This window comes from Xiphophorus maculatus, chromosome 11 (assembly GCF_002775205.1).
Source record: "Xiphophorus maculatus strain JP 163 A chromosome 11, X_maculatus-5.0-male, whole genome shotgun sequence".
Classification (NCBI taxonomy): Eukaryota; Metazoa; Chordata; class Actinopteri; order Cyprinodontiformes; family Poeciliidae; genus Xiphophorus; species Xiphophorus maculatus.
This window is the reverse complement of record NC_036453.1, coordinates 18,046,637-18,063,467: the sequence shown is the minus strand read 5'-3', so window position 1 is coordinate 18,063,467 and position 16,831 is coordinate 18,046,637. Positions and strand designations below refer to the sequence as shown.

Genomic DNA, 16,831 nt, shown 5'->3' with positions numbered 1-16,831 from the left:
CAGTTCACTGTTTCAGGAATGGACTGGAGCTATGTTTACTGTTTCAGTTCATTTTTTTGTGCATCTTCTTTTTTTTTTTCATTATTTACTGCTGTGCAAATGTATTCACTCATTAAATTTTGTTGTCACATTATAACCACAAACATCACATTTTATTGAGATCTCATAAATTTTGAAGGGAAACAAAAATGAAACGTAGTTTTCCCTTTCTTTTTTTTAACAAATCTAAAAAGCGTTGTGTGTGTACAAAGCTAGTTTTTTATGGAAAAATGGCAAGGAGAAAGACATAATAATTCATATGTGCAGTGTATCATAAGGGAATATGTGGAGGAACGCTAAATATAATGTCAGATCTGTAATGGAATGGTTTAAAATACTGGATTCCGAGTACCAACACATACCACACTTATTAATTTTTTATTTCTCAATAATAATGATAATTATAAATATTTAATGCTGCATCTCAAACTCTCAAACATAATGCTTTGAAGTTTTGTGGCTGTAATGTGACAAAAAGGCAAAAAAAAAAAAAGAGTCCTTCTTATTCAGCGTCTAATTAACAGCAACGTTTCTACCTCCAGGTTATTTTCAGCCAGATTTTACAGCTTTGATTTGAAGGGTGCACTTTTAACTGTGGATTTGTGTCTGGAACAGTCTGTGTAACGTTGTTTTCGCTCTCTGCCTTCCCTAGATGCTGCTCAGCTGATGTGGTTTGAGAAGCTTTATGCGTGGCTTCAGTGCGTGGAGAAATACTTCATCTACCCAGCAGTGGTGCTGAACTCTCTAACAACCGAAGCCCGAACTGTCGGCCAGAGTCATAAAGATCTGGACATCTAGTAAGTCTTGTCAGGGTTGGGTTTTATGCAAGCTTCCGGCACTTTTTTTCATCTGAAATCCTCAGTACAAAAACAGAATCTAGCTGTGGATGTTATGTTTAGCAGCGCGTGCCTGTGTTTCTCTCCAGCAGCCGAGCTCTCTTCATCTCAGTCGCAGGAATGAAGCTGCTGCGCTCATCCTTCTGCACCCCGTCTCAGCAGTACGTCACGCTGTGCTTTACCACGCTCTTCTTTCACTGCGACTATCCACACTTCTCGGAGACCTTCCTAATTGACTACTACTTCATGTCCATCGTCTTCAGCAAGGTGAGAACACAAAAGAAGTCATTTTCTCCAGTGGATTAAAAACACACATTTAAGACATTCCTACATATAATGGTGTTTTCTCTTTGTGTTTTGACAGATGTGGGATCTGCTGTACAAGTTGCGCTTTGTTCTGACTTACATAGCCCCCTGGCAGATCACATGGGGCTCAGCCTTTCACGCTTTTGCTCAACCGTTTGCCGTTCCTCGTATCCTTCTGTTAGTCCAACCTGTTAACAGTGTTGATGGAAAAAATTGAGCTCTTCAAGTTATTTCTTGTTCCTTTCTTACACTAATCAAATTGAATTTCCACATTGTGTCCTTAACTCGTGTTTCTTCAGACTCTGCTGTGCTTTTCGTTCAGGCGGTCTTCTCCGCCATCTTTTCCACGCCGCTCAACCCTGTTCTAGGCAGTGCCGTGTTCGTCACCTCTTACACAAGGCCTGTGAAATTCTGGGAGCGAGACTACAAGTATGTGTTTGACGGTATTGCACATGCAACTGTGAAAGTGCTGCTCGTATACTCCAAATACTGGATAAAGTATCGCATTTAACACCAAAACCTTTTTTGCAGCACAAAGCGAGTCGACCATTCGAACACCAGACTCGCCACTCAGTTAGACCGCAACCCAGGTACGCCGCTAGTGATTTTCGCTCATGTTTTTACAGCACTTGCAAAATTTATACCTTTTATGTTTTCACATTTTATCATACAAATATCAACATTAAAATTTTATTGGGGTGTCACTTAATAAATCAACACAGATTAGTACATAATTAAGTGAAAGAAAAATCATATTCTTTTTGACATTTTTCTGAATATTTCAGAAGTGGGGCATACTTGCATGTATTTGGTCAGGTTTTTAACATCTAAAAAAACTATCAAGTGCACAAAAAGTAATTGTCCTTTTCATTTAAAGGTTTACATTTTGTTGGATTTGTATTTAGCCTTTGCTATACTTTCTAGAGCTTATTTTGCTGAAGGTACAGCTGCTGCTTTTGTGGGATGTTTCCTTACCATTCTTGTATTTAGGGTTATCAGAGGAAGGGTTAAACATCAAAACGTCCAGGGGTATGAACACTTTTGCAAGACATCGTATTGTTTTGTGTTCTTGCTCTTATGGTGAGCATCTCTTCTTTTCCCCCGCAGGCGCCGACGACAACAACTTGAACTCGATTTTCTATGAGCACCTGACGCGCTCTCTGCAGCACAGCCTGTGTGGCGACCTGCTGCTCGGTCGCTGGGGCAACTACAGCACGGGCGACTGCTTCATCCTGGCGTCGGACTACCTCAACGCTCTGGTGCACATCATCGAGATCGGCAACGGCCTCGTCACCTTCCAGCTGCGTGGGCTGGAGTTCAGAGGTCAGCTGTGGCTTAGGATGCAAATGTATGGAGCCTTTGAAAGCTGCAACTGTTACCAGATAGCTATCGCGTCTCAGTCTAGAGAGTTTTTACTTTCTAATTTCATTCATGAAAATGTTTCAAAAATGTCATTTTAAAAAAGGCTGAAGGGGATTATAGCAGAGCTTTTATGTCTAAAAATATTTTCATCTTGTCTTAAAATTAAATTTTATGCACAAATTCTTGGCACTGTTATTTCTTACAGAGTATAAAAGCTGTTTATTTTGTTACAAGTTTCTGGAAGTTTAGTAATGTCCTACAGTTTCTAACCTTGCTTGATTAAATAGAAATGTCATCTTTGGCTTTGGGGCTGATTGTGATATGTCACACCCTGCTCAGGAACCTACTGTCAGCAGAGGGAGGTAGAGGCCATCACAGAGGGGGTGGAGGAGGACGAAGGCTGCTGCTGCTGCGAACCAGGTCATCTGCCACAGATGTTGTCCTTCAACGCTGCGTTTGGACAGCGCTGGCTGGCCTGGGAAGTGGCTGCCACCAAATATGTTCTGGAGGGCTACAGTATCAGCGACAATAACGCAGCCTCTATGTTGCAAGTGTTCGACCTGCGCAAGATTCTCATCACCTATTATGTGAAGGTACGATGTTGGGCGGTGGAGGTTTGTATTCTAGCTGACTTGATAGCCAGCGGTACGATTCTCATGTAAGGTGTTACGTGTTGTAGACCGGAGGGAAACAATCTTGAAGTTAAAAGTTTTATTATATAAAACAAGAGGTACTTGGAGAATAACTAATGTTAACACATTGAAGTTTATTGTGTAAAATTCATCCAAATACACACAGTGTCAGGTTGTTTCTGTGCTGTTTGACTCTCCCTCAGTGGATGTCACCATCAGATATTATTTTTAGGAATTTGTATCTTTATTACATGAACGTCTATACTAATGTAGACTGGTGCCATGGCAACAGCTTCTCTTTTTCCAGAATCAGTTATTGGCCAATCATATCTCTTCGTTTAATTTCTTCTCTTTATACAAACGTTCACAAATATTGAGAATTGCTGTGATTTTAATAACTATTAGTTATAATACCATGCAGTGCTCATGCACATGTATTCCTTCTGTACATTTATTCAATCTCACTGTTAATCATGCATTCTCTAACCATTAATTTCTCTCTAACCATTGTTTTAAATGTCACCGCTTCATATTGGACGAATCTGGATGTTTGCGCCACCAGAGCATCATCTACTATGTGAGTCGGTCCCCTAAGCTTGAGGAGTGGCTGGCAAACGAGGCGATCCAGGAGGCTCTGCGGCCGTGCCTTGCCCCCAACTATGTGGACAGCGACCCCACCTTCAACTTGAACATCGACGAGGACTACGACCACCGAGCCTCGGGCGTCACCCCCTCCTCATTCAGCATGGTTTACCTCGACTGGATTCAGTACTGCAACAGCAGGCGCCAAACGGTCAGACCCGACACGGCATGACGACAAGTAAACTAACAAGAAGAAATTGTAAATGTTGTATGTTTTAATTTCTTTTTTTACTTCATTTTGGTGTTGTAGCCGGTAACTTGTGAGAGAGATTCCCCACTCGTCAACCTGTGTTTTGGCCTTTGTATCCTGGGAAGAAGAGCTCTGGGCACAGCATCTCACAGCATGTCTGCAAGGTAAAAACCGCAAGAGCACTTTCACATTATGTCACATTTCAACCGCAAACTTAAATTATTGGGATTTTAAGCACTCTATGAATCCACACTGTTTACCATAATGATGTAGAAGGGAAAGAAGACTGGCTTTCTTTGTGTTTACCAATGAAAATTTGCAAGAAGAAAACGATGAGAAGTCTTATTTGTAGTTTGCAACAAACATTTAGAGAGAACACAAAAGCAGCTCAAAAATGACAAAACCTCCTTAACACACGATAGCTGCAGGTATCTTTCTGTTTGGATGCCGTTCTTCAGCAGTCAGTGAAGCATTGGAGAAATGGCTGGAGCTAAATACAGTGCAATGCTGGAAGAAAGCTTAATAGGTCGACCTTCAGGCAGGACATCAACCTTAAACAATTAAACAAAGATTAAGTTTAAATCAATGTATTTGAATGGCCCAGTCAAAGTCCATGTAAAATCTGAATTTGAGCTATCTAGCAGGGAAAAAAAGTTAAATTCAGTTTCTAGATGTGCAAAAGCGGGTAGAGACGAATCCTTGCATCCATTTACATTGTCTAGACTTATGATTTTTGTAAGATACATTGAAATGTTATACTGTTACTGCTCCCCATGTAATGAAATATTAAATTTTTTTAACTGTGACAGTTTGGAGCCGTTCCTCTACGGCCTGCATGCGCTCTTCAAAGGAGATTTCCGCATCACGTCGCCCAGGGACGAGTGGGTGTTTGCAGACATGGACCTGCTGAATCGAGTCGTGGCGCCAGGAGTCCGAATGTCCCTCAAACTGCATCAGGTAACGTCACTGAAAAAAAAAAAAAAAAAAACTAATTATGTTTGGGTATTTTTTCGTCACTGGTGTTAAACTGTTGCTTTTTTTTCCCCTGTAGGATCATTTTACGTCTCCAGATGAGTACGAGGATCCGATGGTTCTGTATGATGCAATCACTGGAAACGAAGAAAAGATGCTGATTTCCCATGAAGGTGACCCGGTGTGGCGCAGCGCCATCCTGGCCAACATGCCGTCACTGCTGGCACTGCGACACATCATGGATGACGGCAGCGACGAGTACAAGATCATCATGCTCAACAAGAGATTCCTCAGCTTCAGAGTCATCAAGGTCTTTGTTGTGTAGAAATGTCCAATTTTTAGTTTCGTTACTGTTTTTAACAAATCTGTAATGTTTCTAACTAAACATTAATTAAACATATATTTATAATCTGTAAAAGTATAGAATTGGACTTGGGCATTTCTAGGTTTGGAAAAAGCAAAGTGTGGGAAAATTATTTTATTACCAGACTGTATATGTCCCAATGTCTAAAAGTGTTTTCCTTCTGTAATTTCTTTCCTTTTTGTTTCTGAAGTTCTTTCCTTCTTGTGTTCTGTCTTTGGGTTGTTGCTTCTTTCTTTTATTATGTCTGTCTTGGTGTTTTTGTGTCCTAGCTCCATTTCTTCCCCGTTTGTTCCTCTCTTCCCTCTTTGTATCCTTCCTTCTGCTTTTCAGGTTCTTCTTTTTGCACATTACGTTAAAGTAGTAAAAGCTAATCCGCTATTAAATATTTACAGTGGATTTCTAAGAATTTAGTATTTTAGAGGTGAACGTAGAGGTCTGGTAACTCTGGGAGGTTGAGTGTTGAAACATATGCAATTTATTTTGAAAAAATATCTAAGAACTGTAGATTCTGGACGTTTTAAAATATGAAAAATGATCTTTTTTTTCCAACTTTGTGCCCGTAGGTGAACAGAGAATGTGTGCGTGGGCTGTGGGCCGGCCAACAGCAGGAGCTGGTTTTCCTGCGTAACCGTAACCCAGAGCGAGGGAGCATTCAGAACGCCAAACAAGCCCTGAGAAACATGATCAACTCCTCCTGCGATCAGCCCATCGGTTACCCGATATACGTGTCCCCACTCACCACCTCATACGCCGGGGGTCACGGCCAACTCCGTTCAGTGTGGGGCGGCCCGGTCAGCCCACACAATATCTACACATGGCTCATCAGCAGCTGGGATCGGTATGTGTGTGTGTTTTTTTTTTTTTTTGTGTTTTTTTTTCTTTTTTCAGTTGGTGCTTTCAGTGTTAGACTCTGATCTTTTTGTGACTGCAACGCGTCTCCCTGCAGGTTGCAGAAAGGCTGCGGCGCCGGCTGTAACAGTGGCGGAAACATCGAGGATTCAGACTGCGGAGGAGGCTCCACTTCCATCTCCACTAACCCAGCCATTCACACCACGCAGAGTACGCCAGCCTCCGGCCTGCCCCAGCCGCACATCACCACTGTCCAGCCCTCCATGGGTAGAGACCTTTTGCTTATTTCATATTATTTAAAAAAGGAATCTGATTACTAATTAAAACGGAGATCAAAGCTGTTGCGTTTTCATGTTTTCTTCCATATTTAAGAAGTAGAGATGCACCAATATTGAAATATTAAATATCTCCTTTTTAGATCAGGTCTTGGTGACAGTGTGGCCAATCCATGAGGGCAAATCTATTCAGTTTAATTCTGTGATTTGTGCTCTAAGTGACGTCATGTTTTAATATTTATTTGCACTTTCTGGACCATTTGAAAGATTTCTTGCCGTTTATTTTTCCATGTTTGACAACAGTGGTCAACTTTTTTTTTTCAGTTTCATTATTATTTTACATTAGCTGTCAATGCTCCTAATTGCACTGACTGAACAACATTAAAGTTGTGTTGTTTTTACATGTTTGACCAAGCTTGTGAAGCTTTTGGTGTATTTAACTGCTGCACTGGTGCAGAGTTGTAATTTAGTACATTTATGTCAGTGCTCATAAAAAAGAAAAAGGAAAAGTTTTAAGTCAATTCTGCATTGTTTTTCTGTTTCGGATCAGCCGATATTAAACCTCAGATATCGGTATTGGTAGCGCAAGTGAAAAAAGTGGATCGGTGTGTGAATATTAAGGAGCCATTTTAAGGCTGGTCTTGCGTTTCAGGTACAGACAACTCTGCAGGCCCAACCCAGAGCTGGCCCCACCATCCCCAGCCTCTCCCATTGGCTCTGCTCAGCCAATCGGAGAGCAGGATGGAGGCTGGCCTGCTGTCCTCTCTGCAGCGGACGTCCTCCATCCAGGGGCTCCTGGGCCAGCAGCTCTCCAGCTCCCAGCTCTCCTTCAGCAGCTCCATGGTTCCGCCGCCTCTGCCCGTCCCGGAGCGCTTCTGCCCGGCAGCCCTGCTGGAGAACTCGAGCCACAGGTTGAGCCACAGGAGCGGCCTGCACTACGAGAGCCACTTTGGCAAGTGGAGCTTTTCAGGCAGGAAGGGCTTTAACGGGCCGGCCGCCGTGGAGATGGAAGGAGGGCCGGTACAGACTATACGCACACAGGTAGGCAGACTGCTGGTCACGCTGGTCATTACTCTGAGCTTCAGTACAATGGAAAACTAAAGACACTATACAAAACCTGTTATCATGTGTAGCCTCCCAAGTTTTGAAATTCTGATCATTTTTTGATCTTGCAGTGTGAACCAGACATTAGATTTCTAACTACTAGCTTTTTCACTTGATTTCCATCACAGTATACACACAGTTTGTGATTTCCTTCTGGTACGATTTCAGCTGTGAAAAAAAAAGAATCATATTTTTATATTAGGCTTCATGGAAAGATGGCTGCGATTTCCTTGCTTCTGTAGATGGTAGTTAAAAATCCCCAAAGCACTAGTATTAGAATGCCACATGTGAAAGAGGAGAGATTTTCCTAAGTTTAATGCAGGATTAAAAGTGGTAAAGTAGTTGTGGAATACAGGAGCTCAGCTGAGCAGCAGAGTGGGTGAAGTTACAAGTTTTAGGTGGAGAAAAAAGGCCAAAAATATTCGCAGAACAGAAACTTTTATTTTTATAAAGCCTGAATCGTTACAGTCAAACTCTGTCCCACCTTTGATTGGAGTTTCTCACTGAGGTTATTAGTCTACAAGTGTCTGTATGATTTGAAAGTTTCCCACTAAAATTTTTAAAGGATTGTTTTTTTTAATTATTATTTTAGAAAAAGTAGAATGTTTTAAGAGGTATAAATATGCAAAATCTTGTCTGGTTGAAGGACAAAGAGACTTTAAAAGGTATGAAGAGCTGCATGTTTGACAGTATTTGCACCATCTGGGATCACGTGGCTCATTAAGGAGGATGACTCAACATCTGCAGCTTGTTCACTGTTAATCTTTCTCTTTGCCTTTTTGGTCAGGGAAAACACTTTAATTAGACTTTCCTTTGTAGCTTTTTTTTTTTACTAATTATTTATTATTATCTCTCAGCCTCCTCCTCCTTCAGCGCCAGTGCAGGAGGCCGGTATCACACACGACCCGCTTGGAGCCACTCAGACGCTCGACCCGATTCTGCTGGGTTTAGGTGGCTACGGCTGTATTTGAAGCTCCCGCTTCAAAAGAGGAATCCACAGAGCTGCCTTTACTTGATCAGCGCCGCTGACTTTTGCACTGGCGACATTTTCTACGACGAAAGCACACCGTGGGACCCAGTCCGCCCCACCCTGACCAGACGCATTCCAGCCGCTTCGGGACTCATTCCATCGATCCCCGCCTGAATCTGGTAGCAAAAACGTCCCTCCGCAGCCGGAGCGGCTCAGCGCGCAGCAGACCGCGGAGTGAATTTAGCCAACTTCACAAGTCAGGTTTCATCATGAGATCTGATCATCTACCTTTTTTTTTTTTGTCTCTACGGACAACCTTTGGGTTGTATCAGAAGTGACAGGCCAAAAAGGCCAGTGCAATTAAAAGGGATATTTTGCTTCAGGAGTGCTTATTTTTCTATACCAGAGAAAAGAATCTAGCGTCTGACTGTCTTTTGCTCGACAGATGCAGTGACAAGTGTTTCTTTTTCATCAATTTAAAAAAAGAAAGAAAGATCAGTAGGTTACTGTACCTGACGTGTGGAAACCATGAAAAGCCTTGTTTAGTTTTCCCGCCGTTACTGCATCCTGACTGAACCTGCGGCCGAGCGTCGATATCTGGCAGAGCGTAATTGACAAACTTCAGGAGCCTCCGCGGTGCCTCCCTCCACCGCACGCCGCGTGGAAACAAAAATAACACCCAGTCCTCTGAGGAGCATGGCCAGATCAGCAGTTAACAAAGACATCCTCCCTCTCCCAGACCGACGGGCGGTGCGCCAACAGCTAGTTTACAGATCATTTAGGCCTGTAAGAAGTCCTGAATTGAAAGGCGGAGATGTGGAAGACAGAATGGGCCAAACGGAGGCTCCTCTGTCTGGAAAGCATGGGGCTTAAAAACCCATGAACTGGGGGTTAGCAATGTCAAACCTTTTTGTTTCAGTGGGTTGTATGTCCTTTCTTTATTTTTTTTTTTTGTTTGTTTTTTTTGTTTTACTTGAAGAATCCCAAGTTCCTCAGTGATTAAAAACACACTGAGTTTGCTTTTTGTTTGATAAACGATCGATAGAAGCCTGACTGGTTAGATCCAGCCGGCTGCCTGCTCTCCAGATAGCAGGGATTCATGCTGCTCAGTGTGGGGAGCAGCGCTTCCTCTCCCGTTACTGTACTACTGCTTCTGTGTCCCCTGCTACTACTAATGTACTCACTACTACTGCTGTTTCCTTCGCAGTTAAATCCAGCGTTTTAGTTGGAACTTTACACCGCGGAATAAATGGTAAAAGCAAAGGCGAAATATTTATTTGATTAAACGTCTTACTGATTATCTTTTATGAGCGGGGCTGTCTATGTGGTGTGCTGATGTATTTTCCTTCTGTCAATTGCATCCTCTCTCTCCCATCAGTTTGTCTAAAAACATATCATCAACTCCAAGAGTTTTGTTTAAAGGGATAGTTTGCATATTTGAAGTGGGATTTTGGAAGCACTTTTGACCAGTGTGCATCTTATTTTGAGACTAATCAGAGTTTTCAACTCACTTGTCAATGTTAATTTTAACTGCACATAAAATATGTGTTTCTAGCCTCTGACTTCAGTGGTCAGTAATTATTTACATCGAGATTAAAGGCAACATTGCAGTATTTTTATTTATTTAAAATGGGAACAAAATGATTACTGGGTTAACATTTTAAACTGGCTTTAGCATCTAATGTAGCAAAAACCAGTTAGCCCAGTCTGTGTGTACATTCTAGAGAAAATAGATCTTTCACACTTAGATTTCTACAAGGCTGCTTAGATTTTCAGACTCAATATGTATTTAAGACAAATTTGCAGTTATACATTCAGTCTTCCTCTTATCCCTTTAAGTCTTGCTCTCTCTCGCTTTCCCGCAGCCCGAGAGAATAAATTGTCATGTGTCAACATATCGCAGCTTCTTGCACCTCTGCACTTAATTGCTAATTTCTTATTCATTTTTAGTCGTATTCACTCAATAACCACCTCTACACTGAAGAGTGTAGTTGTTGAGCTTTGATCATGATCGAGAATCGGCCGATTCCATTCACCTTTTTTCTTTTTTTTTTTTTTTTGTGCATCTCCGACTTCTTTAGGTTATATCGGATCATTCCTCCGAGTATCGGGGAGGTTTTAATGGAGAAACCAAACTTAGAAAAAGGACTAAAGAAATGAATAAATCTCACTTTAAATCTGGTCAAGAACAAACATTCTTTTTTTTTTTTTGTGGATCATTGTTCAAAAGGTGATTCGGATTACTCTCTCAAAGTTTGTGAAACCTGTTAGGACTGAAATCAAGTTTCCTGCTGATGTTTTCATGTTGAGCGTCTGTTACCTTCTTCATTACAGAGGAGAGTTTAATCTACTGTCCATCAGTGCTTCACACAAAACCATTTCCAAATAAACAAATCGTCTCTTTAAGCTCTGTAGCGTGACTGGAAATATTCCTGAGAACTCAAATTTAGCTTTTCTCCTTTCCACTCGTTTTTTTGTTTCTTTTTTACCGCTGTGAAAATCTGCGAGTTTTAATGAGTTGCAGGTAAACATGAAACAAAACACAGAAACTGGCAGCCCGTTCAGATGTTCTCCTCCCCGCCGCAGCGCCCAGCTGTCGGCTCTCTGCGGTGTTCGTAACGTTGTGCCATAGCATTAATTGCCAGATCCTGGTTTGCTCACAAATTAATTTCTCTACGATTTTTTTTTTTTTTTTTTTTTTTTCCCTCTGTGGGACACTTGAAAGAAGACGAGCATTCTCAGGATTTAACATTTTGTGGGGGGGAGGAAAGAAAATTAAGAGGGGATTTAAGATCTTTATTATTTGAGTCGGGTGGCTTGAATTAGGCTCTGGTCGAAAAATGGATATTTGACACTTAAAATTAAAAATAGAGTTTTAAAGTAAAGGTCACTTAATGTGTGGGTTGGGAACTGGGTCACACTGGTGTCACAATTCTTCATGGTGTTTGAGAAATCGCTCTCTTTGCTGTCGTCTTTGCTCCACTTTAAGCTCCTTACAGATTTTTTTTATTTTTAATCTTTTGAGCAGCCCTGAGAATTTTTGTAAATTTGCTGCGAGGAACCTTGTACAGCATCTCTCCCAGGACTTGGTAACAACACCCTCAACTCAGGAAATACAGACTTGTCGATCAGTGCTGGGGTTTTTTTTTGGTTTTTTTTAAATATAATTTGCATCCAAAGCAACGGGGAATTTTTCTCTTTTTTTTTTTCTTCATTTTTCTTTGTTGGGAGACGGGAAAGCACAAGCTAACAGGCAGACCTGGGTGTCCAAAAGGGATTTCTGAATCTCTAGATCTATGTACAGCATGTTTGCTATATGAATATATATTTAAAATATAAATCTATTTTATTATTGGGTTTTTTGGTTTTTCTTCATCAAAGACACTATGTGCGGATGGGTGAGACTCTGGATTTTACTCAACCTGAAGAGCTGAAATGTGCAGTTTGGGAAGAATCACTTATTACTTCCTTTGCACAAGATTTCATCGTCCATCATCCCAGTTTTTGATTTTAGACATTTTTGGGAAGGTGGTCTTTTATTTAAGAACTTTAAGTCAATGTTCTGTACAGTTTTTTATGTGATTTTTTTTTCTTCTATTTAAATTAAAGTTTTTGTCTTTCTTTGCAAACTTGTTGGTCGGGGTGATTTATTTTTCTTTTTTTGTGAAGTGCTGTTTCAATCTTGGATACCTTGGCTTTTTGTCTGTTTAAATTTGTTATGGATTGGAAATTAATTGCCTTTTAACTGTATTGGCACCCTGTGAACTTCTTCAAAAATCAAGTATGTTTCGTTATCAGATGGACTAAGAATCACCTGAGAGACGAGACTAAGAATCAAGTATTTGTGATGGAGAAAGAAGCTTGAAATGAAAAATGGTTTTTCATTTAAACCATTTTCAGTGGCCTTTGCTGCATATTTGGGTTTGAAAAAAAATGAAAAATATTAATAGTTTATAATCAGATAATGGAGAGAAAAAAAAGACCAGATGATCCTGACGCTGAACATAAATTAAATGCCAGTTTAAAAAACTTGATACAAAAACAGACATTGCAAACTAGATGAAATTAGAGTGAAGTGAAGCTCCCTTCCATTAACAAACATCCTGCTGCAACTGCAGCCGACAAAGATGCTAATTTAGTGAAAACTGGTGCAGTCGAGTCCAGAGGCGATGAAAAGCATGAACACTAAATGCTTTTCAAGGTCTTCCGACTCAAGAAAAGGTTTGAACTTAAGGGAGAAACACAATTTTTGCAAATTTATCAAAAAAATACGCTGATAAAATTCTAAAAAAAAAAAAAACATACTGCAAAAGATGTACATGAGCTTCAAAAGATAAAGGGAATAAAACATTATTAAGCTGAAACCCTGCACTCATAAAGAACATGAGACGATGGCATCCAGCTTACATTCAACAAAGACCCACAGTTGCTTCTGTAGGCAGGCGGAAGAAACAAAAAAAAGCGTAGATTATTTTGATAGTTGAAAAAATGAAACATTTTTCATTAAAAAAATTCTTGAAAAGGAAAACCCTGAAGGAGAGATGCAGCTCGACATTTTTTTTAATTAGGTTTATATCTGGTTATAATCATTTAGCTTTGAAGGCAAATGGGGGGAAAAAAAGACTAAAACTAAAAGAATAAACTATCAGAACTTGGATATTTTTTTAATTTCACAATATTTCTGGCAGTACAGCCGTGAGAAGAGCAGAAGCAAAGCTGAACAAGTCCCTCATTTTAATACCTGATGCTGAGACTTCAGACAAAGGAGCGCTTCATCAGGGATGGAGTGTAGCGTATCTCGTTGTAACACTCCTCTTCCTCCGCCTTCCTGTCCCTCCTCCTCCTGCTCCTCCCGTCCTGCCCCGTGCGATGCAGCCACAGGATGATGACCAGCAGAGCCAGCAGCACCAAAGCCATCACCAGAGTGAGCAGCACGCCTGGCAGGACGCCCGGGGGGCCGCCTGGAGCCGCTGCGGTGCACAAAACGGCTCCGATCAGAAACGGCTCGAGCAAACCTAAAGAGGCGTGGCGGTGGTGAAACGGACCCTCGCTGTTGTAAATGGCCAAGTTGATGTAGCAGTTTTCCGTTCCCAGGACGTTGGCGGCCGAGCAGCGATACAAGCCGGACGTCTGAGACGACACGTTGACAATCTGGACTGAGCCCGACAGCTCACCTGAGAGACGAGAGACGCAGTGAAGACAATGAAAAGAGGACAGGAATTATAATAACGCCAACATGTTTTGATGTGGAAATGTGGGGTTCATTTGTACATTTCGCATCAAAATATGTTTATCTTGTATAACAGATAATGGTGTAAGCAGATGATCCAGACCTCTGGTGACCAACGTTTGTCTTTCCAGATATATTGGGAGGTTTAACTTTTCAGTGATGTCACACAAAGAGGCAGAGTGTTTTAGGTCTTGTCTTCATTTAACTGAAATGTTGTGTAATTAATCAGACACTTACATCATCAGCTGAGTTTCACAAATTGCTTAAAGGCGTGGTAATGTTGGTGTATGACACCTTTTATAAATACAGCCCCTATTTAGTGGTTTCATGTTGTACATTCACGGTATGAAGTCGTACGTAAATGTCTAGAATCCTTGTGACGATGCGCACGCAGCCTCGGAGTCTCACAGAGGAACAGTTTCTACTTTTTATACAAACAGCTTCATCAGAATAGTTTCGTCGTTTTCAAATAAGCAAATTGACAATGCAAGATTGATTGTGTGGTGTGGATTTTTTTTTTGCCACATTTTTTTTTTTTCCTTACCACAAGAGTAGGATACTGACCCTCCATGTTGATTGGAAGTGAAATTTCCTCGGGGTTCACTTTCTCCCAGCGGATTTCTGGGGTGGGGACGCCCTCTTCCACGGAGCAGGACAGCCTCACGCTTCCGCCCACGTCACTCGCTCCGTCCCACTCGCACACAGGCAGCGAAGGTGGCTCTGCAAGCATCATCCCACGGGTTCAGAGTACCTATATTGGGTTATGCATTCAAATTGCACCATCACGTCTGACTTCAAGAAGTGCAAACAGGAAGGTTTGGAAGTGGCATAGTTAAAGTCTGAGCTAAAATCCAATTAAGAGGTTGAAGCCTGACAGGACGCTCTAGCTTGAAACCCGTCTAACGTGTTTGATTTTAAAGAAGATTTTGTTGCATCTTTCAGTAATAAATAAATAAATAAATATATAAATAAATTAAATAAATAATTGGGTTTTGGGGGCAGTTCTAATTTCACGCCAGACCAGGCTTCTTTGAATGCTTTTCCCATTAATAAATGAAAGTCATTTAAATTTTGCATTTTGTGTTTAGTTAGCTTATCTTTCTTTAATATTTAAATTACCTTAATATAAATATTAAATTAGACAAGTAGTCTAATTAAATAGCCCTTTAAATATGACCAAAAAGCACAAACCTGTATGAGAGCAAATAAATAAATACCTTTTTTTTATCCAGATGAAAAATGACAATTTCGTCAATAAACAGGTGAAATATCGTATATTCATACAAATTACAATAAAGACAATGAATAAATAAATAAATAATTTTATTTAAATAAGGCAACAAGTGAGCCACCTACCCAGCACGCTGAGCAGCAGCTCTCCCACGCCAGGGTCCGCCGTGTCTGGCGGGTTGTTGACCATGCAGCGATAAATCCCGCCGTCCGAGACTCGTGTTTCATTTAGCATAATGTCTGCACTGAATGGAAGGCCTGCAGTTTGTTTACATGAAAGAATAAAAATGTACTTGTCTTTAGCTTGTAGCTAAAATGCGTAGAAGGCAGCGTGAAGAAGAAGAAGCTGGTTTCACATGTACCTGTAAAATCCACTCGGCCAATCAGGGAGGGGTTCTTAATCACCTGACCGTGGTCAAACACGATCACCTGAAACGGGAGGAATTTCAGAAAAGCGTCTTCTTTGTTGTAACTACAACTGACCTCGTTTCTCGGTGTTTCTTACACATTTCCCCTCAAAAATACTCTAGATTTTATCATATCAACCGCAAACCGGCAGAAACCCGCAGCTCGCTTAGATGTTTCTCATAAATCCAGCTTTTCTGAGAGTGAATTGAACTTCAGTTGAATATTGGTGACAAATAGAGAGAACTGTGTAAAAAGGCGGGCCCAGAAAATACATTTTCAGGACTATATGGCAGGAAGAAGAAAAAAAGGGTGAGAAGTCACTACTGCATTGGTAAAGCAAGGTGGTGGCTGCATCATGCTATGGGGAAAATGGACTTTTACATCAAATCTCTTTAACATAAATCAAAATCTGACAGTATGCGAGGGACATGGATGCTTTTGTCAGGCCGTGTGCGTTTTTTTTTTTTTTTTTGTGTTACACATGGAAGATGCCAACCTGCACTGGGCTCCCTGGGCTGGAGGACGGAGCCAGAGTCCAGATCACATTAAGTCTGGAGAAGTCAGAGGAGGTGAAAAAGGAGCAGGGCAGGAGGACGGAATCGCCTCGAACCGCCTCCAGACTGGATTCCCTCATGGTTACCCTGAGAGCAGCTGGAAACGGGACAAATCACACAAACTTAAAACTTATTTCCACGTTTCTGTCTCATCGGTTTGCTTTGAACTTCTCCAGTTGTCCCATTGAGACCAGTCGCCCCCCCCCACACACACACACACACACACTTTTCACTTCATTACTGCGATAATGAACCTCCTCTGTCGTCCCCGGGCCTTTTGTGTGAGCGACAGAGGGAGGGCGACTCGGCGTGCGGATCAGCTGTTAATTACACTCGACAGTTTTGATGGCGAGCCAAACTAATCACAGACAAAGTGGAACAACAGGCCGCTTCACTGGGAAAACAAAACGTCGATTCACAGCATTGTTTTTGAAAAATAGATCACTGGGCTTAAAAAATGTCGCTCTACAGAGACACTGTCTTTATCTGGAATAAAGACAGTGAACTATACCATCTGAATTTGGTTTTGAAACCTTATCGGAACAAGACAGATGTAAATGCAAAAACATTCTGTGCGAATTGTTTCATTTCTGCCCAGAAAAACTGATTAAATTAAGTTCTAACCTTAACAAAATATGTTGGTATCCTATGTCATTAAAAAAGCTGAAACTGTCTTATATATATATATATATATATATATATATTTAAAATAGCCACTGCAGCTTATCTGTATCCAGCCTTCAGAAGTAAAACATTTCTTATATTTGTTTCACAGCAACAAACAGGCGGACTCACCGTTCTGCAAAGCTGCAAAACACACAAGCAAAGTCCAGAGAATCCACCTTACAGGAGAAGCCATGATGGACAT

General features: G+C 41.1%; 2 protein-coding genes across 6 annotated transcripts in view; one reads left to right on the top strand and one right to left on the bottom strand.

Annotated features, from left to right (window-relative positions):
• Nucleotides 1–12,170, top strand: part of pcnx3 (pecanex homolog 3) — a 26,380-nt gene extending 14,210 nt beyond the window's left edge. For 2 of the 3 annotated variants that reach the window (XM_023342108.1, XM_014471314.2), the window contains exons 22-36: nt 692–836; nt 965–1,142; nt 1,240–1,348; nt 1,481–1,610; nt 1,713–1,771; nt 2,289–2,504; nt 2,883–3,136; nt 3,738–3,968; nt 4,068–4,171; nt 4,817–4,964; nt 5,059–5,289; nt 5,907–6,181; nt 6,290–6,459; nt 7,120–7,508; nt 8,429–12,170. In XM_023342108.1, the coding sequence (XP_023197876.1) occupies nt 692–836; nt 965–1,142; nt 1,240–1,348; nt 1,481–1,610; nt 1,713–1,771; nt 2,289–2,504; nt 2,883–3,136; nt 3,738–3,968; nt 4,068–4,171; nt 4,817–4,964; nt 5,059–5,289; nt 5,907–6,181; nt 6,290–6,459; nt 7,120–7,508; nt 8,429–8,542 (2,753 nt within the window). In that variant the 3' untranslated portion in view covers nt 8,543–12,170. The remainder of the gene's footprint in view (nt 1–691; nt 837–964; nt 1,143–1,239; nt 1,349–1,480; nt 1,611–1,712; nt 1,772–2,288; nt 2,505–2,882; nt 3,137–3,737; nt 3,969–4,067; nt 4,172–4,816; nt 4,965–5,058; nt 5,290–5,906; nt 6,182–6,289; nt 6,460–7,119; nt 7,509–8,428) is intronic. The other variant, XM_023342109.1, reaches the window with a different exon arrangement.
• Nucleotides 4,889–16,831, bottom strand: LOC102218029 (immunoglobulin superfamily member 11-like). Of its 3 annotated transcripts, XM_023342113.1 has the most exons (8): nt 16,759–16,831; nt 15,906–16,060; nt 15,364–15,430; nt 15,128–15,259; nt 14,336–14,491; nt 13,587–13,715; nt 13,283–13,511; nt 4,889–4,973 (listed from the first exon to the last, which is right to left on the bottom strand). In XM_023342113.1, the coding sequence occupies exons 1-7, from the start codon at nt 16,829–16,831 to the stop codon at nt 13,297–13,299; spliced, it is 927 nt and encodes a 308-aa protein (XP_023197881.1). In that variant the 3' UTR covers nt 4,889–4,973; nt 13,283–13,296. The 3 variants fall into 3 exon arrangements, with proteins under 3 accessions (XP_023197881.1, XP_023197878.1, XP_023197880.1); XM_023342110.1 differs by having other exon boundaries at nt 13,283–13,715; XM_023342112.1 differs by lacking the exon at nt 4,889–4,973 and adding an exon at nt 12,856–12,973 and having other exon boundaries at nt 13,283–13,715.

Excerpts from the sequence above, each read along its gene's own strand:
- LOC102218029 (XM_023342110.1), bottom strand. The coding sequence starts at position 16,831 with ATGTCCATCATGGCTTCTCCTGTAAGGTGGATTCTCTGGACTTTGCTT. Across the intron at positions 16,061-16,758 it reads TTTTGCAGCTTTGCAGAACG|CTGCTCTCAGGGTAACCATG; the intron begins GTGAGTCCGCCT and ends TCCCGTTTCCAG. Across the intron at positions 15,431-15,905 it reads GCCCAGGGAGCCCAGTGCAG|GTGATCGTGTTTGACCACGG; the intron begins GTTGGCATCTTC and ends CTCCCGTTTCAG.